The sequence below is a fragment of the Fistularia commersonii genome, chromosome 3 (assembly GCF_037954325.1).
Source record: "Fistularia commersonii isolate RoL2024-O1a breed Wild chromosome 3, RoL_Fcom_v1.0, whole genome shotgun sequence".
Lineage (NCBI taxonomy): Eukaryota > Metazoa > Chordata > Actinopteri > Syngnathiformes > Fistulariidae > Fistularia > Fistularia commersonii.
Window position 1 is genome coordinate 17314652 of NC_141286.1, and position 20957 is coordinate 17335608.

The 20957-nt window shown below is 37.8% G+C and overlaps 1 protein-coding gene across 1 annotated transcript; it reads right to left on the reverse strand.

Moving 5' to 3' along the window:
* Positions 1–777: 777 nt before the first annotated feature.
* On the reverse strand, positions 778–18457 carry znf408 (zinc finger protein 408). The gene is made up of 9 exons (XM_086143899.1): positions 18368–18457; positions 16744–17026; positions 15606–15664; positions 14390–14604; positions 11030–11766; positions 9426–9635; positions 9087–9210; positions 8067–8300; positions 778–1755 (listed from the first exon to the last, which is right to left on the reverse strand). Exons 2-9 carry the CDS (start codon positions 17020–17022, stop codon positions 1103–1105), a joined length of 2511 nt encoding a protein of 836 aa, XP_086000025.1. The 5' UTR covers positions 17023–17026; positions 18368–18457; the 3' UTR covers positions 778–1102.
* Positions 18458–20957: the final 2500 nt, after the last annotated feature.

The following is a 20957-nucleotide window of genomic DNA, read 5'->3' on the forward strand; positions in this document are numbered from 1 at the left end:
CATGGTGATGCTGGGGTTATGTTTCAGCCTCATAGCACGAAGGACCCTGATTTGATTGCAACAGCTGACTTTTCTGTTGAATTTGGATGTTCTTCCCATGTTTGCATGAGTTTCCTCCCACAGTCCAAAAATATGCATGAAGGTTAATTGGGAAATTGTCTAGATGTGCTCTTTATGTGGCCGTGAGATTAACTGGTGTACCCTGCCGCTCCAGCATCCCACCGTGACCCTGAGAAGGATAAGCAGTTGATGATGGATGGATATTTTCACTCCCTCACATCTAATATTCTCTTTAAAGCTGATCAATATTTAATAGACAATGCAAAATGAGGCTCCTTCAGGTCGAGGAAAAATTTGAAAAAATTGAAAAGCTTAAAAAAAATCTTTAAAACTATATTCAATAGAATAATATCCTGAGGAGGCAAGAGGTGTCTTTATTTAACACTGACATAATTGAGTAATTCGGGCCGCACAATTTCTTTTTAATTTATGATATTAAAAAAAAAAAAAATTGTACAGTAATTAATTACCTGCTTTGATGTTTACACCCCTTGTAACATTTGAAGCTTGTTACCTGAGCCAGTCTCTTTTCCCACGAGCGATCTTACGGCTTGTTTCTGCAACATTATTTTATACATCAGATAAAAATATTTTTTGATATCTTCAATGGACTGTGCAGCTATTTCATTCTGCTCGGTTTCTTTATAATGCGCAAACTGAATGTAGATGGTAGCACAACAGTAGAAATAGCTTGAAACAAAAGAAATGAATCAGTGTAGTGGCTCAGAGAGCGGTTTATACACACAAATGAGAATTCAATGCATGTACAAACATCTAAGGGAACTCACACTTGTTTCTTGTTCTCCCCTCCCATGTGTCTCGCCTTATTACATCTAATAGTTTCTCATGGCTCTCTGGTGAAAAGGAACAAATGACTCCAGAGAATGCAGGTGCTGAAGGATGAGTCTCAACAACAACTAAAACGACACTTCATTCTGAAATTAACTGGTGTGCAGTGAACATCAATGGGTGATCCTGATACTAGAGTAAGCAATGTTTCATCGGAGGGAGCAGACCAGAGTAAAGAAATAGAAATTTTCAACTACACTGTATCGATCTCAACTGTCTGAGCAACAGAGCAGAGTCCCTCTTCCTGCATGATCAATAGATCTCCTACCGCCTGCTGTCCGTGGACCACGATACACTGCTCTGCTCCATCTGATATCACTACCTCCACCAGCTCTTGCCTTGACTCAGTCGGGAGTGAGGTCTCTGAGGTGAGGAGTAGGGGCCCGTACCCTGTTGTGGACAGTTCATCTGTGCTGACGTAAACAACAGCTTCTTGGATGTTGTCTGATGCGTCCACATCACGTCCTCCATCTGTTCTTTCAGTCTCGCAAAATCTTCTTGCTGTCTGCCTTCCCTCCCTTTCCCCTTCTTTTCGTCGCAATGTCCTCTGCATCACTTGATCGGGCATTTTCTCCCCGGGAAGGAGCAACTTCTTCCGAGGTCTGCCTTTGACGGGCTTCGAATGACTGGAGCGTGAAGCAACTAACTCTTGTGATACCTGGTTTACCATGTCACCATGTCCTGCCAACACCTCTTTCTGAGTTTCTCCCTCTGCCTTGTGTTGCACCTGATGCCTCAGCAAACTTTGTTTCAAAGTGTAAGAAGCCCCACAGTGACAGCGGTGTGGTTTCTCCATCAGATGAGAGGACTTCATGTGTCTCCTCAGCTTGGTGGCCACGGTGTAGCCTGAGGAAAAACACAAAGTAAGAGGATATTCTGGACAGAAAAAAAATCAACTATCCATAACTTATGTGTTTTCAAAGCTTTTTCCAAAAACTAAAAATGTTCTAATACTATCCTCTATTAAAAAAACACAAGTTGATAAAATTTGTAAATCAAACATTTACTTCTTTGACAGTTATACACTAATTTTAAAATACCAAACAAAAGCAAATACAAACTAAAAACCGCTTGTTCTACATTTATTTCTTAACATCTATTGAAAAATCATAATGAAAAAAGAGTTGTTGTTCATCCTGATGGAATGGAAAAAGCACTAAAATCTCAATCTTGGCTAACTCATTGACAAAATAAATATTACTAAATTGATGTGGTGGCGGAGTGCAATTCTTCCTTCAGGGGGTGTGTGTGTCTTCACATAAAGTAGTTTTTATAGACAACAGAGGGTTTTGAGAGTAAGACAGATTTGAGAAAGGGTTGGTTGAAGCTTTTTTTTGTCCAGGTAAAAGAGGTGCTTAAATTCTGGTAAATAACTAGGACCTCATCTATTCTTTAAAAGCGCATTAAAGATGTAGAAGAGCAAAATATATTGAGTAGCAGTACCCATGAGGCGCTATTAATTACAGTAGAAGAACCTTCCTACTTTTTGTTGAAGTTTCTTCCATACTGATTTAACTTACAAACTGTGGTTTCAGTTGTGTGTTAGATCTAGAGTCATTACAATTCACCATTAGGAGACCCCTTCAGCAAATTCCTGACCACCAAAGAGATGTATACAGGCCTTGACTTCTTCGATTCAGCATCCCTGGCTTTGTTACATCTATGAATGAGCACTCTGACAAGTACTTGTCCCCTAAGGATACAGAAGATGGAGTCAATCTACCTGTTCAGAAGCTATAAAGATCTCTCCTGGAGGAAGGCCATATAAAGTTAGAGGACAGCCTTTCAAAGTACAGAAATTGGACAGTGAGCTGGTGCATTAGATATGCAATTTACCAAAAAAACAGTAGAGCCCTTGCAAGAAAATAGAGGCTGGTAAATCAGCTTTAGGTGAATTACTAACAAAAAAGACAGAGCCTGCTTTATTTTATGTTCATCACTGGCACTGCGACATGGGACATAAACCATATCGATTACTTGCACATTTGCTGGAGGGAGCTGTGAGTCTAATATAATTTTATCCCTGATTGACATCTCTAGAGATAACGTAAAGCAAAAAAGTGAGGCAAAAATTTCAGGAAATTTCAAAAATGTAACAAGACAGAGCTAGATCTCTCTGTAAGACGCAGAAGTCATGCTCTTGAGTAGGTGTACCCCATTTAAAAGGTGGAGAGTTCCATCTTTGAAAGACAGATGTACTTAAAACATAGTGTCCATCCAGAGTTGCAAAGCATGAGGGCCGGATGGCTTTTGCCAAGAGATTTATAAAACATTTGCTGAATTCTAATTGGATCCACTGTTACAAATGTAGACAGAGTCATTCTGAAAAGGCATCCTTTCATCTATTTTATGAGCAGCATATAGTTCCTTGATCTATGAGAAAGACAGATTGCATGACATCTGTAAATCCTACAGGGCTACTAGTTTGATTGTACAGAAAGTATATTACTCTCCAAAGACAGTAAGGGATTATTACCTGAAATAGTTGATAAAAGTCATTGTTGGCTCGCCAAAAATACACAAGTGTTTACTAACATGAGCAAACTGTTGGAGGCTCATATGGTCAAATGCCATCATGAAAATAATTGTTTTGATAGAGCTTGTCTCTTTAGAGCTTTTGAGAATTTTGAAATAAGTGAGGCTTTAACGGAATAGGTGAAAAAACATCAGTGTCAGACATTTTGTCAGTGGTTATTTTCTTGAGTCCTGTGTCAAGAGGAAAGACTAACAGAATCAGGACCAGAGCTGCTCACCAACCCACCATATTAAAACTCACATTGTAATAGTTGACAACAAGTTTTAATTACTTTGGAATATTGCTCTCAACAAGCCACACTTTTGACTGAGTATTGAGAAAAGTTAAATGAGACTTCAACAAATGGTTACATTTCATGCAACTGAAATCACTGTCTGCATTGTAGATATCAAGATAAAATATCAAGTTATTTTACATGAAATCCTTGGTTTATTGAGCATCAAAAATACCTAGACTGAAGTTGAGGACATTGTACCATTCTCAGGCAGGAGGGGTTTGTGCTGTATAATTGTATTGTAAGTATATTCAAAGCCCTGCAAAGGACCCTGGTTTGATTCTGACAAGGGATCTTTCTTTGTAGACTTTGCATGTTCTCCCCATGTCTGCGTGGGTGTGGGTTTCTTCCAGGTTATCTAGTTTCCTACCACAGTCAAAAACATGCAGCACCTGAATTGGAAAATTGGCCAAATATGCGACTGTGAGAGTGAATAGTTGTCTGTCTCTCAATGTGGCCCTGTGACTGACTGATGACCAGTCCAGGGGTTTACCCCCGCCTCTTGACCGATGGCACCTGGGATAGGCTCCAGCATGCCCTACAACACTGCGTAGGATAAGCACTAGACAATGGGTGGGGTTGGTTAAAAATATTATCTTAATTATCTTTTAACACCCCTTGAATTGTTAATTGGTGACAGACAGCAGAAACCCTCAGTTAATAATTTGGGAACAACAGCAACTCAGCCACAAAGCCATATTAAGTGACGCAATGGGGTCAGTGGATGCTGAGGAGCATTGTGCGAAGAGTTCACCAACTTTATGCAGAGTGGGTGATTCAAAGAATTGAACTTTTTTCCAAATGTAGAGTTGAAAGGAGAGTTTATTAAAAAAAAAAAAATTACTCAATACTACTTTTGGAACAATGACAACTATTTTCAGGTGGTTGATGCTTCTTTCCATTTCTCAGTGGGCATCACTAACATCTACCAAAGGTTTATTAATGAATGTTCAGAGGGGTTTTACATTCCTGCAGCCTGGCTTGAAAATTTGCATGGTGGAGCAGCCAGTATCTCCTGAGAAAAAGACAGGCAGGTCATGCAGCCTCTAATTTTGGGGTCAATAATTTCACAGTATTCATTAGATGGAACACTTCAGACCTTTGCTGATAAGGATGAGAACACATCATTAATGCATCAGATAAACAAATTGTCAACTATACTTCGATCATAGTAACTATAATAATGGTAAAATCTGGAGAGTAATATCACGCTGACAAGATAAGATGTTGATATGGTGGTTTGTGCTTGTTCCTTTCTAGGAACTTTGTTCACACGAACTACAGGAAACATCTGATCTCTGTATCTGTCAACAACAGTTTTTATACCAAATATTAAGTTCTGATGAATCAAATACTTATGTCATGCAATAAAAAAGGAAATGAATTACTTAAAAATCATACAATGTGTTTTTCTGATTTTTTGTTTTAGATTCTGTCACTCACAGCTAAAGAGTACCCGTGACAAAATTTACAGACCTCTACATGCTTTGCAAGTAGGAAAAACTGAAAAATCAGCAGTACATCTAATACAGTACTTGTTTTCCCCACTGTACATATCTCAAAATAATGAAAAAATAGGACAACATATTGTCTATGCCGGTCAGCTAGTCAAGGGGGATAAAAAAGTAACTTTTAACTGTCCTAAATAAGCTGAGTTTCATTAATAATGTATCCTCCTCTACTCCATATATAAGCACAAAGAATTATTAGGCCCGCACTTTGCAAAACAGTATATATGTGGGCAACCTTGTAATCAGAAGTTACGTGCTTCTAACTGTAAATGAAGGATGGGACATCTGCAGCCTACCGAGTAAGATAAATAAGGCTGGTTGGAGGGGAATTGGCTCATGTGTGCTTCACTCCCCCGAATGCCTTTTCCGTTGGCTCCACTTCCAGTGTTTTCTTTTAGCTACAGCATGTTTTTAACCCTGCAACCTGCCTCTACACAAAGGGTTGGGAATAACAAATCTTAAAATATATTTCTGTGAAAGCCATATTATATTTTAAACACTGAATACAACTAATTGTGTGAATTTTCAAGTACCGGTTATACTAATATTATTAAAGAAAAATAAGTCTCTTAATTTATTCTTTTTAATTACGTTGTTATACTGGAGTAGACTAATAATAAATAAAATAAACCTTCTTATCATTAATGCGATTTCTGGTGTTGCATGGTTTTGCTAATGGCGTTGTAGTCTGGTTGGTACATGGGGAGGTTAAGCTTCATTCATTCACCTATGAGAACCAGCAAAGCTAGCTAAAATCCAGTCACCTTGTCAGGTCAATACACGGAGTTGCTGCTGACTGGTTTGCACTCGGCATAGTGGCTCTTGCCATGCTTTCTGCCTGCTGTCCCCCACCGGATATTTCAAAGCAAATGTGGCATGGCTTGTTTTGAGGTGTCACTTTATATTTGACCATTTCATCAATGAAATTTTATCAGCGCATATTAGAAACACCACAGAACCTGCTCTCTTTACAAAGGCAAATTCCTCTGTCCATTCCTGTTGAAATATACAGTACTTGTCATCTTTTCTTCTTTTTGCCAACCTCATAGTCAGAAGGGTTTGCCCTGCATAAATTAGCAAGCTGACTATTTCATTAGAAGGAGGGACTTACTTCTTGACCGCACACAAACTTGTGTAGGCAGCCGCATTATCCAATAAAATTAAGAGTTTTGAAGTCGGACCCTCCCGTACCACTAATTACAGCTGGGATTCGCTCAAGACATCCGAAACCCTGAACAGGTGGATTAAAAAAATACATTTATGGATAAGTGGAATTATTTATTCCTTATCATGTTAAGAGATGTCAGCTAAGACTTATCTGGGGAACTACATGTAGTCATCAAAAGAGCCACATCTGGGTCACATGTCATTGGTTCCCGACCCCATCTTTACACCTTCAGTAAAACAACCCAGTAAAACATTTCACATGTGAATAAAAAGTAATGTCACAATAAAAAAGCTTTTACATACTAATTTCTAAATTGACCTGTCTGTATAAAATAAAACTAGAAAATGTAGTCTGGCTAGATAAGACAGGTGGCTTGAGGGAAGAGTCAAAGAGGCCATTTTTATCAAAACAGAAAAAGCATCTCTGAACAGAGGAGGGGGCATTAGACACAACCTTTCACAAACATACAATGCTGTACTGGGGTCAATACCAAGACGGGTTTTCACAGACATACCAGGCCCATCTGCACCCTCCAAACAACTAGGAAGGACCCACCACCAGAACCAGACCCCAGCAACATCCACATAGACCTCAGTTTCCAATCCAGGTAATCCCACTAAATTGCTCTTTTGTTAAAACGAACGACACCTCCAATAGCAAAACAACCCCCTTACACCTAGTTTCTGCACATCAACTCTTCCACTTACAGAACAAGGCAGCATAATCTAGACCCGCCCAAAACCCTGGCAGTTATATTCGGAAGCTTCCCAAAAGTCATGCGAACTGAAAAAGCCTATCGGATGAGGGGTGAAACATCTTCAAGTGAAGAAATTCAAGTCCAGCTGCCTAGATAAAAAGATTTTGATAGGAATCCACCATGACCTGGATGACTAAGAACCTCCACAGACTGATTGCTCATCCTCAACTATTTTGACTAGAGTCAAAATAACATCAAATACTTGAAGTCCCATTGGTGAAAGAGAGGAAAAAAAAACATTGATACAACTGATAAATCAGCTCTTTCTGGAGAGCATTCACACACAAACTAATTTTACAAGCCAATGAAATTATTTAATTTTGCCTACTGCGGGAATCTGAAGTTTGCCTCAGAAACATGTAAATATAATTCAGAAAAAAGTTGGATTGAAAATTTGTTTTAGTTGGAAATGATAAAATACTTCCGGATAACCTCATTGCCTTTCATTAGAAACATGAAAAAGCACAAGAACAAAGTTAACTTTAATAGATAAGTTGATAACTAGATAAGTTGATCTAGGGCTCAATATTTGCAAAAATTGACTTGCTGGATTAGCTGACTTGCAACCTTTTAAAGATGTATCAATTCTACTGACCTTAATTTTGCTAAAGAGCTTAAAGATGAATTGCTTTTCTCAATCCACATGTAAGGAATTCAGGATTCTATCCTGTATATCATTAAAAACTAAATATCTCATTGACTAGAAAAACTGTCTGAAGGAGAACTATTAGATACTTCATGAGCTTCTAAACAGTCAGTAAAATATTATATAATCAGTAGCTCAGAAAATTCTGAAAATTTGTACAAACTGTATTTAGGACTGGAGCTTCAACAGATTAACACTGCAGAACTTATTCCCAGTATCTTTCATACTTTGATCTTGACTCTAAATTTGAATATCATGCGCTAACCTTTTCCACAGATAGAGCAGCGATGGGGCCTTTCACCAGTGTGCAGTCTCTCATGGGATCTGAGGGTGTGAGGATCCCTTAGGGATTTTCCGCAGTAGCTACAGAGGAAGCCACCCCCAGTATGGGAAAGCATGTGCCGTCGAAGTTCAGGCTTCTGAGAGAAACTCTGGTCACACTCGGAACAGGGATAGGGCTTCTCTCCATTGTGAATCCTCAGATGGCTATCGAGATTCCCTGTTCAGGCAGAGATAGAGACACTTGGACACTTGACCTGTGGACAGGGAAGGCAGTGGTCTCTCTGGGCGCATGGCAGGGGGTGTTATGAGCTTCATTCTTAACTCTACTGCTGTAGCTTTGAATAAAAAACGTACCAAGGGAAGCAGATAAAGTTATTAAAAATATTGGTCCCTCAAAATTTGAGGAAGACTTTGATTTTGGTTAATTTACCTCTACAGATTTCTTTATATATTAAAGCCATATTTTTCAAGGGTTTCAGCTGGCTCAAAATGACCCAAAATCAGGAAAAAAATGTTATTCAGCCACATGCAATATATGAATTTATAATTGCATGTTCATGGTGGTATCTGCTTCATCTAAAAGAAATATGATGGCAAAATATTGGGCCTTCACACTGTTATTATCAATACTTACTCATCTTAAAATATGCAAGCACTGATGTGATATTCTATGTAATATAAAAAGAGGTAAAAATCAGGGTTTAAGACCTCAAAAGTGTGTTAGTTTTTTTTGTTTTTTGCACTTGCAATCTAATTGACATCTGACACAGTTTGAGTGAAATTAACTTAAAAAATTAAAAGTATAGGGTTTAGGGGTAGAGCACAGGAAAAATACAAGCTTTCCCCTATGTTGAGTACAGTACTGCTTTGTTATCAGATCAATGTGTTTATTTTTCATGTAAGCCAGAAGGGGAATACCTGATTGCTCTTCAAGTTCTACAATCAGAGCAGCCTGAATGGTTGTCAGCATGTCATGGCTCTGCAATCGGAGTTGCAATTTTACCTTTTTGACTGAAGCACTTCCCACAGTGCTGACAGGTGTGAGGTTTCTCTCCTGTGTGGATCTTCATGTGGTTCCTCAGGGAACCCGAGTTCGCTAGTAATTTGTGGCAGAGTGTACACTGCAACTTGAGGGAACAAAACATCGAATGATTTATTTCCCTTCATTGAATTCTTTAAAATGAGACTTCTGTTCAAGATTGGAGACTTTTCTTTTGTTAAAATGTATGTAATAGCTGAGGGGAAAGTAAGACAGCAGGGCAGGAAAAATAAATTCCATAAATAAACAATGCTCTCCATACAAGTAACCTTGTCCCTGACTGACTGAGTAAACACCTCCTACCTTTGGATGCTGTGTGTAAATCAATCTGCTGCAGTGAAGAAGGCGGTGGATACGGAGGGAAGGCCGACGCGCAAATGCCTTTCCACAGTGTTCACAAACGTAAGGCTTTTCTCCTGTGTGAAGGACCAGATGCTCTTTTAGATCCCGCTTCAGTCCGTAGGACTTTTCACAATGAGGGCAGGAAAAGGGCCTCTCCCCACGGTGATTCAGCTAGAAAAAGCAAATGTACAGTGTAAATATATTTTCACTGTCATAATAATTTGAAATGATAGGAGGGTTGCTTTCAATTCCCACAGGGGCTTTTCTGTGTGGATTTTGCATGTTCTTCCCGTGTCTGTGTGAGTTTCCCCTCAGTTATTCTGTTTCCTCCCACAATCCAAAAACAAGCAGAGGGTTAATTGGAAAAAAAATGGGTTTCCTCTGAGTTCTCCCGTTTCCTCCCACAATTCAAAAACATACAGAAGGTTAATTTGAAAAAAAATGGAAAAAATGCCCAGACCAGTATGAATGAAAGAGTGAGTAGTTATTTATCTCTATATATGGTCCTGTGATTGACTTGTTACTGGTCCAGGGTGTACCCACCTCTTGCCCAATAACAGATGGGTTAGGCTCCATCATCCAGGTGACCCTGAGTGCAGTATAATTGGTATGGATGGATGGATGGATGGATGGATGGATGGATGGATGGATGGATGGATGGATGGATGGATGGATGGATGGATGGATGGATGGATGGAAGCAACTCTGTAAAATTAAGCCTAATTGCAAAACAATTTTGTCATATTTTTTTTGTATTCCAGGAAATAAATCAGCCAAGAGAATAACAGGCTGTGATAGCAGAGAAGCTGCTATCACAGCCTGATGGTAGACATCTACCATCAGGTAGTCAATAGAAGATGCAAACTCAAAGTTGAAAGTGTGGGGAGAAATTCAACAAGACCCATACGGCACATTAACATGAGTTGGGGGATTAAAGAGCAGGCCAAAGGAAATATTTTTTTATGTATTGCATAAAAAAATAACTCTGGTAATCGTTCATGCAGAAATAATCCCTGTTTAGAATGTGCCTCCACTGAAAACCTTTAAGCTTTCCAACTTTTTAGCCTTCGTAAGGTTGATTGCTTTTATAATATGATGTCGGTTTCGGTAACCTATCAGTATTAACATAATAACATACAGTAACATGTTTTTTTATATGAGAATGACAATGAAAACCAAATCATTCCATCCAGTAGTTTGGATTTAGTCAAAGTTCAATTAAAAAAAAAAATGGGTGAAAATGTTTGCCATGACAAAAGTACCAGTAATGGGGGCTTATAACAAGATATTTTTTTCCTTTTTTGTTAAAAATAAATATATAAATAAAAGTAGAGGATCTCATATGTGCGTATCACCATGACATTATGCTTAATGAATGGTCAAAAATTCAAGTATGGTGCTGCATTTAATCTGAATATGAATTAGTTACCGCCAGATTGATGTTACATTCATAACTGTTTCTTCTCAGTGAGTGGGTGAGTGAGTGGGTGAGTGTCTGTGTGTGTGTGTGTGTGTGTGGGTGTGTGTGTGTGTGTGTGTGTGTGTGTGTGTGTATGTGTGTTTACCTGGTGAGCCTTGAAGCTTTCTGCAGAGGTATAGTTTTTGCCACAGTCTTGGCAGGTGAAGGGTTTCTCCTCTGTGTGACTGAACTGATGTTTCTTTAAATGACCAATCTGGAAGAACTTCTTACCACAGCTTGGACACTTGTATCGCCGCTCTCTTATCTCTGGGAGACAAGAGAGAGCTGCCCCAGCAGCAGTTGGTGCTGGAGCAGCAGCGCCATGATCTAATGATGTAATAGATGCCAGCCGCTCTGTGGAGGCCCTGTCTGCCTCGGTGGGGCTCCCTTTCTGTCTGTCTGTGTGTCCTGGGGTGACAGGGAGCTGCTTCACACGGTTGGAAACACAGTGAAACCGTCGTGGTTTAGCAGCAAGGCGGGAGCTATGGCGAACAGCGGGAGGTGCAGAGAAGTCTGTCTTTTGATCTGCTGAGCTACAGTAGGACGGTCCGTCAACTTTAGGCAAGGCTATGTGCCCACCTGATAATAAGACATCATCTGTGGTTGTGGTGGTGTCACTGTGAGTGTCAGATCCCTTATTATTCGGACAGTCCCCTTCCTGCCTCGGCTTTGGCAACAGTTTCTCAGATCGCCTCTTACTCCTGGGTGCGTTTGAGGTAACTGTGGTGGCTCCACGGGGCTGTCTGTGCTGTTCCTCTTCGTCCTGCTGTGTGCAGCCCTCTTGCCCCTCTGGCGGTTTGGGAACAACATCCCCTGGATCTTTAATGGATTCCCCCTTCTTGTCTGTCCATTAAAAAGAGTGCAGCAATGAGTAAAAATTGTTTTAAACATATCTTTACATGTTTTAAACAAAGTCTTTGGTTACATCCACTAACGCACAGGGGGAACAAAATATTGCTCCTGGAATACATTGTACCTCCTAATGCTATGTCATTCTTAATAGACTCTTAAACAGGCAATATATCAAGACCATAAACTTTGAGGTCACATGGACTATAGTTTTCCATCACTAAACAGGAAAGAATGAAGAATTAATTAAAGTATGCAGTAATGAAATAAATTACCGTACTTGGATAATGGATAATATGTATAATAATGTGTAATAATTGCAATATGAAAGTACACTGTAGAATGGATACACTTAATACACTATGATAAGTTTGTTTATAGACGACAAGATGACGGCTGCATTTAAAAAGGAGTCACATCCTTTCAATTAAGTTTGGGAAAAAATCACGAGGCTGCAGTGTATAAGATCAGGCAATGTCTATACTCTAATGAGAGTTCAGAAACACATACATTTCATAATTTATGAATTTAATTTTCTTGAAACTGATTATTGAGCGAGTACCATCCATGTCTTTCAAATGTTTTCTCTTAGAACTACTGCTGACCCCTATTTGTTCTGTCACCTGGACTAAAGAGTAGACATGATGTCTACAGAAACTAGCTACTCCACGTAGCGTCAATTTGCTGAATCAGCATTTTACCTCCTTTGATATCAAGCTCCAAAACACAAGTTAGCTGGACAAGATGGATTACAAGCTTAAATCTGATTAAATGACATGCGCAAGATTTAGTCTGCTAAAGGTTCAAAATGTTGGTTTTAATTAATTTTCAGTTCAGCAGGATTTCAAGTATAGGTCAATGGAGATACTGCCAGAAAGACACTGACTGAATGACTTAAGAAGAAGATAAATTGTTGATTTTATGCGATGGGGAAGAAAAGCAGCTGATGCTATAAAATATTTATGTGTAAAACAACTGAATCAAAGTCCAAAAAAATATATACTTTCAAAAAAAAAAATCAGCCAATTTTGATACATTTTAGGGATTAAATTTCAGTATGAAGTTTTATATATATATATATATATAGATATATATAGATATATATCATTGCAACTAAAGTGCTGTGTAGCTTTCTCGCTTATTCTTATCTATCATATTTTTTGCCGAGATTACAAATTGCTCTGCACTGAATGAACAATTCATCAATTCAAATCATCAACAAAGGAACCCACCCACAGGGATCAGTGGCTTCCTATCCTAATATCTGTCTGTTTTTGTTTGGAGATTTACTTGTGATTTATATGTTCAATCTCTTCAAAATCAGTTCTCTGCAAGCAAAGCAAGTTAATAAGTTATTCCAAGCAGAAACAGTCTGATAATGCCAGATATTTTCTGCAAGAAGATGCAGCCTAATATCTCATCCATGCCAGCGCATGAATGCTTCACCACCCAGGCAAAATAAAGGATTAGCAGAGATGAAGAACTTAGTTTTCCCTCATAATAACTGTGCTCCATTTTCTTGTCTTTACTTGGCATTTTCATTTAATTGTGGTATTCGGTGTGTGCCTGTACAAATTCATCCTATAATTATTCATTTCCAGCTGTCAGTATCATTTGAAGAATTTCAGCTGACTAGGGAAAAATCCTTGTCAAAACCCTCCCAGCTGCAACAGACTGGAAAAACATAATTTCCAGACAGAAGCTCTGCTTCAACATGGGGTTGATCCAAAAATTGGTTTCAGGGTTCCAAAAGATTGTAAGAATTATAGAGTCTAATGCATAGACTTTGAATTGTTTAATGGGGAAAAAACAAGCAAGAATTTTAAATTAAAGAACCTTTGCAAAAACTTAAAGAGCATAGTAGGTTTCTATTATTCTTGTGAGTAAACAACAAGTAAATGCCATTAGTTGAATGTATCTAGCAAAACAGAACAGATAATAGAATTAAGTTGATAGGTGAAAGGTAAACAGTTAGTTCACCTTTTTGTGGGTTTGCCCTGAAGCTGTTTATTGGCGCCTGAAAATCCATTACACATTTGTGTCTGAAATACTGTATAAAAAAGTTCAATGATGCAATGAGGAAGAGTTGGACATTTTCAACACTGTTAATTGTTATACAATTTATCTACATGTATCAAGCCAATGATAATTTAAAGTCAAAGTTTATCTTATTGTTTGAAAATTATAAAAACTTTTGCCACTTTTTCTGGATAATCAGAAAATGCTATGGGTAAATTAGCAAGAAGTCATCTTTATCATCTGAACATTGTCCAAAAAATGACCAAAAAATTCACTACAACCCTTGAAAAATGACTTGCAAGTATGGTAGATGTTTGCCGCAAAATGATTTCTTTGCTATAACGGTTTCTTTGAAAAAGTCACATTTTTAACATTTGACTTTTTCAAACCTTGATTTTAATTTGATTCAGTTAATGTATATATCTGCTCATTAATTTCCCTTTTTTAATCAAATTTCTCTGATACATTTCAAGACTTACCCCACTTATTCGCATTTTAATACTATCAGTGTGGCAATGTCACATTTAATTTGTCTGATGCATGTACATCTCCCATCTCAGTATATGCATAAATGCAAATAGCTCAGTGGAAGAGTTACCTGTGTGTCGTCCCATCGGCAGGTCCTCAGCATCATGTTTAACTGCTGCCTCCCGTCTCTTAGCAATATCTCCACATAACAGAAGCTCTGTTCCTGGTTTGATGTGTTGACACACACGAAGACAGACATCCACACACTGGCCCTTACACACCTGTGCACACGTACACTGCACAGCCACATTCCGCTGGGCTTTGTTTGGTGCTTGACAGGCGACCCTTGGAAAAATAGACAAAATAGATATAAAACTCCATTTACAATGTGTTGAAATTGCTTGTTTTGAGTAAAAATACAAATCGCTGTGAACGTTTTCTACTTTGCCCACATGATATTACAGAAGACTAAGACCAAAAAGATACTTATGACAATTAACACTTAATTTTTCCCAGAGGCTCACCATAGCTTATGACTCAACTCAATTCTTTCCACTTAATACTCTGTAGGAGATAAAATAGCCCAGCTTTTAATGAGGACAGCACACAGCCGGGGGCAGGACAAAATGATGCCAGCAGATCAAGAATCACACACACAAAACTGATGACAAGACTGAATGTACTCAACTCAGTCCAGCTTCAAATATGGGTTGTGAGAAAGAAGGATTTTAGACATTTATATATGGTTGATATCAGTGTCAGTCATTTGGTTCAGACAATGATTACTGTGAGGCTGATGTCCTGTGGCTTTTAAGCTTTATTGTAAAATCAAATTCTATTTCAAATGTTAAAATGTTAACATCCACACCATAAAACAAATTATAATATCTTTTGACAATATTTTGTTGGTATTAGGACCCATTCTGCATTTGAAATTTTAACTAATATCAGATATCTTTACCTTGACATTCAAACATTACTGACAAATGTCTGGCAATAAAGTGAAGTCTAGTGCGGCAGTAAAACAATGTCCAAAACCTTCAAAACATTATTACAACAGTGAGTTAAAGCATACACTAAAACAACAGAGAGGGATATATGGCATAGTCCTCTCACTACTATTTTCAGTATTATTTTAAATGGTTTCTATCTTTATAAATGTTGATAGACTGTGAAAATACCAGGAGGAAAAATGGAAATATTAAAACGTAATGTAAAGTTTTATAGGTTGAACTTAAGTGTTAATAAATCAAACCTGCCTGATTGTTTATTTGCTGTAAATGGTCAAAAATGATTCACAGAATCAGATTAAGAGACAAAGCAACCACGTTTCTTGGTTGACCCACCTAATCCAAAGCCCAGTTTGGAGTAGAGTCTCGTCTGTTCCTGTCATCTCTCGGAGAGTCTATAAAACAAAAATGCAAATAATTCACTTTAAAGTTATACAAGAAAATTTCACAACTAAATTAAGTGTTGTCTCTGTCCCTGTTTGTTTCATAATTTCTGAAACAACAACAGCACATTAAAAATCATCAGAGTATCAGTGGAAAAAGTGAGACATGCTATCAGATGGGAGACAAGGTTCATTAATTTGGTCACTACCAATGCAGAGCTAGTCAGTTCAATTTTCAAGTAGCTCATATTGTTGCCTGGAAACCTTGTGCAGCTATTGTTGATAATTCCCTCCATCAAACCACTGGAGTGCCTGGCATCATGAAAGGGGGCAGGTTGATGGCAAGCAGGGCACAACTTAAGCTGTTTGAACAAGTCATATTGTAGAAGGTGATAAATGGTGCAAATCCCTGGTTTGAATTCATGGTGTCAGCTCCTAAATAATATTTTTTGAATCCGGTATGGTGTTCAAAAAGTGATAAACAAACCTATTGTTAGTACATTTTGAATCACATAGCTGCAAAGAGCACACACAGCTTGGCCACCTCTCTCCAAATACCACAGTCATCTATCAAAGCATGTTGTCTCAACATGGATTAGTATCAGTAATATTTCAAGCTCTGCAATGAAAACGGAGTTCAGGAAAGCCAAGGTTGGGCCAAACCCCTGCTGGAATAATGAACCTTATGAAGGTATATACTAGTTTATAATAGCGATAATTACACAGCTGATTCAGTATGACTTAGTATCTATATTGTGCTCCTCCTGGCAAAGATGTGAAATGAGCAGACAGGGGGGGAGGTTGCATATCCTTTGCAACAACTCGTTGAATTCACTGTTTCTGACTTGGCAAACAAATTGCCAAGTGCACCATAGTTTACAATATTTATTATTCAACTGATTTTCAGGCTGCATTAAAAGGACATCACATCATTTTAACCTACAACACTGTTGATTATTTATAACAAAAGCCAGTAGGTGAACATGCACATATAAATGTTGTATATGCATGTATAAAAATGTTCACCCTCACAGGGTTTCAGAAACTGTTAGCATGCTGTGAATCTATGTTTATTTTCTCATTCCATGTACCTTTTCTTGCTCTGTGCTCCTGGTGTAACCTGTTCTGAAATCAGTTATTGTTGTTTCATCCATGGGGCTTTGTCCCAGTGGGTTCCTGTTATGTTTCCAGACCCAATCAGAGTTGCTGTCTCTCCCCAGCAGGCATCCAGACTCCAGTGATGGGCCGACCCACCACAGTCCGAGTCTGCCCTCATAGAACATTGACGGCCCCACAGCGAAGCCACGGGGAAGCAATGAAGAGAGAAAGGAAGCAAGGGCAGGTGGGAGGGGAGATGCAAGATTGGCCATCACACTAAAAACAGAATATGAAATCCTGATTAATTAAAGACTTTTTTCAGATAATATGATCCACACAAAATTTCCTGAATTCATGAAAAAATTCACTGTATGGACCAGGTGCAATTTTCAGCACACCCTATAAAAAGGAAGCTGAATCAACAAGAGAAATTAATTTCATAGATACAGTATGTGCAGGTATGGTGGACTCTTCAATGATAAAGACTAAGCACATCAGAGTGAAATAGCAGGTTTCTCTCTACTATCAGGCTAAGAAATAATCAATTTCAACATTACAGTGGATATCAAGACAGGAGTTATAAATTTGAATGAAGCAGAACTTCTGATTTTGTTTCAAAACTAAATCCAAACATTTTCACCAAACCTCAACTGAATACCAAAAAGACAATCTATTGACAGAATGGATTCTGAAAACTTTTCATTTAACCTGGAAACAAAAATTATGCTGATTTGACCCAAAGTTGAAATTGTATCAAGGCTGATATGAAGATCGTCTTGTGTTAAAAAAAGCAAGGAGTGATAATAAAATGAGATAGGTAAATGACAGTCAATAGGAATCTGTACCAACATTTTTTTATCGAGTCAGCAGGAAGTGGCATAACATCTCAGCTGCATTACAATTTTTTTTTTTTTAATCTTTTATATATATATATATATATATATATATATATATATATATATATATATATATATATATATATATATATTAATGTCAATTAACTGTCCAGCCAAAAGAGAGTCAGTAGAATTTTATCGATTTCAAATGAAGAAAAACCGTTGTTATAAATGTGAACTGCAACAAGGTTGGCTGCCCCCATCGTATTGTACATTTAAGGACCACAAACATAAAACTCAGTAGGTCTGGCATCAGTCTTATTATTATAACTATTATTAGATTTTACGTTTTTAAAGTAACACAACAATCCAGTAGCGACGATAATATTAAAACACATTCTGTGGTGTTGAAAGGTTTGCTACAAATATTTTTCTCAAAAGTCAGACTTCGAACCAACGCAGGGCAACTACATTTCTGGCCAACCACAATCAATTTAGCCTCATTAGCATGTGAGAGGAAGGTGAGAAATAGAAGCGTATTTCTGTATTAACCTTGGAGGCTATATTTAATTGAACAGCTACGAACTTTTAATCCTTAACTCTTTGTTTAAATAATCATCTGAGTAAAGGGTAACGGGAATGAAGATGTTTTGCAGTAACCAACTTTTACGTTGGCTTCCCGTTACCATTTGCCATTGGCTAGCGAATGGGTTATCCGTGATATCTGTATTACACAAACAGTTTATCCTAAATATAATAGTAAAACTGTCTATGAACGTACTTTGAACGTGATCGCTGTCGATTACGGACAAGTTTTTAAGACACTCGCCAATCTTATTCCGTGATAAACTCTGGGAAAGCCATCTTTATCCAGCGAAAAAAAGCTTAAACGGAAGTCCTTGTATAGGATGGTCCGCCTGGAAACAAGCGAGATTATGGTTCCGATGTAACTCTGAATAGCTATGTATGAATCTGCGAAGTTGCAGGATAGTCAAACTTCATTTCATAGGTGCAACATTGACCCAAGGTTCCTTTCCGAAAATTCACTCAAATGAAAATAAATAAATAAAATTGTCATAATGAGTACCTTCAAATGGATTAGATGTAAAAATAAAAGAAAGGGGAAGTATTCATATGCTGAAAAGTAAGCAACCAAGAGATTTGCAAAACAGATTAAACAGGTGGGCTATCATGCAAATTATCAATATCATATTCATTGATACATTGCAGCTCTTTGGTTTTCAGACTGGCTGGTCCAAAGATGGCCCAGACAAGACCAGGTAAGTGTTATTTGTTTCTTTTTTATTTATCTTGTTTCTATTTTCATTTTTATAAAGCAGGCTGCCGATGGGAAGAACTGCTTTGTGGCACTTTTGGTCCTGATGGACCGCGACCTCCTGCTAGAGGGGAGTAGTTGTAAAAGTTAATGTCCTGGGTGAGAGGGGTCGCCCAGGATCTTGCCTGCGGGTCCTTGAGGTGTACAGGTCTTGTTGAGAGGGTAGATTACAATCACCTTCTCTGCAGAGCGGACGATACACTGCAGTCTGCCCTTGTCTCTGGCAGTGGCGGTGGCATACTAGATGGTGATGGAGGAGGTGAGGATGGACTTGATGATGGAGGTGTAGAAGTGCATCATCATCGTCTTTGGCATGTTAAACTTCTTTACCTGCCTCAGGAAGAACATCCTCTGCTCTGCTTTGTTTATGAGGGACGTCCACCACCATCTCCACAGTTTTTAGAGCATTTAGCCCCAATTTGTTCTGACTGCACCAGGTCACTTGGTGGTCGATCTCCCATCTGTAGGCGGACTCATCCCCATCAGTGATTAATCCAATTAGGGTGGTGTCGTCCAAAAACTTTTTGTAGCTATTCTAAAAATGTGGATTACTGTATAGCAATATATTAAGTTAATGTATCTTTTGTTAAAAAGAAAATAATGTCTGTCATTGAAAGTCCGATGCAAGCATTTATTTCTCAGTGAAATGAGAAACTACTTAATATGGATAATGCAAAATATTTATTTTGTAAAAGTACTAGAGGCATTAATGTTCAAGTGAGCCTCCACCCTAATTTGCTTTCAAAAATTAGAAATGCATGAATAGATCTAGATGTAGAAAAGGAAATGTAGTGTGTAAAAAGTCGTTCGCAAATAGAAGAGTCAGTTAAATCATATGCATTTGAATTTTTCAGAAAAATAAGAAAAATGGCAAATCAATACACAGAAAAATGAACTGTCAGAAACATAATATCTTTTGACTGGTATTTTCAACAATAAACATCATCACTATGTTAATATTATTTATACTTTTAACTGTATGTTAATTTTATGACCAAAAAAAAAAAAATAAGGTCATAACTTGAATTCAAGATAATGTATAATCTTGTATGATGTCAAAGCAGAGTGTCTAACAGCAGGTTCTATACCAGCGCTATACTGTGCAGCTTAAAGACACTTGTTGTGACAATGTTGAAATACATGAAATAGTTGTCTTAGGCAAGGAAGATCTGTGTACATTTCTGTACATCCTTCCTGAAGCTGTCCCTCAAGGAAGTTTCTGGAAAGCTTCATGATCCATTTGCTGGATGCTGTTGATTTACTGCATCCAGCTCACAGAACTTAATTAGTGTCATAGCTCATGTAAAAGTGAATAAGACCTTACAGTAACAACTTCTAGAATGTGGCTAAGGATTTGGATTTACATAATACATAGGAAAGTTGTGATGTACATATGAAATCATGGTCAGAGACCTTTTCTGAAAGATCTGAATACAGCCCCTTCATTAATGGGAGTCAAGATAAGGGACAAATTTTCCACTTTAGAATTTTTGATAAGTTGTGATGTTTTAGTCATTGTTCATTAAAAGAGTAGTGTAGAAATTAAAGTGAAGTACTAAAATTAACTATTAAAAAAGGCAGAAATAACCAGAAAAGAGTGATTGATCAGCACAAAAATCTTTAATTTAGACCAAAGGTAGAACATCATTTGAAGGCTCCCACAAAGCTGTGGACCTGTGTGTAGCACAGTCACTGGAGGTCCAAACATACTCAAAGTAAAATTGATGTGAAAATCAATGGCTTTTTAAAATTTAATAAACTACCTTTAGTTGTTTTTTTATAATAAGTTAATACAGGGGACAATGCAGAACCTCAGCTGCTAAAATATTTTGAGCCTATAGGGATCAGCCTTCTTCTCTCCAATGGTAATCTTTGCAATTACTAAAATGCTTAGGGCCGTTCTGGAGGACTTGCCAGATGAGGCCCATTGTTAGATATTATGAATCTTTAATTTTCTTGATCAAATAATTTCTCTCCGCTGTTAGTGATGATTTTATGGGTGATTTTTTTAATTTAATTTAGATGATTATCTACA

Coding starts and splice junctions, on each gene's coding strand:
- znf408 (XM_086143899.1), bottom strand. CDS start 17,022: ATGGCCAATCTTGCATCTCCCCTCCCACCTGCCCTTGCTTCCTTTCTC. Junction 11,767..14,389: donor GCCGATGGGACGACACACAG/GTAACTCTTCCA, acceptor TTTAATGGACAG/ACAAGAAGGGGGAATCCATT. Junction 9,636..11,029: donor AAAGCTTCAAGGCTCACCAG/GTAAACACACAT, acceptor TGCTTTTTCTAG/CTGAATCACCGTGGGGAGAG.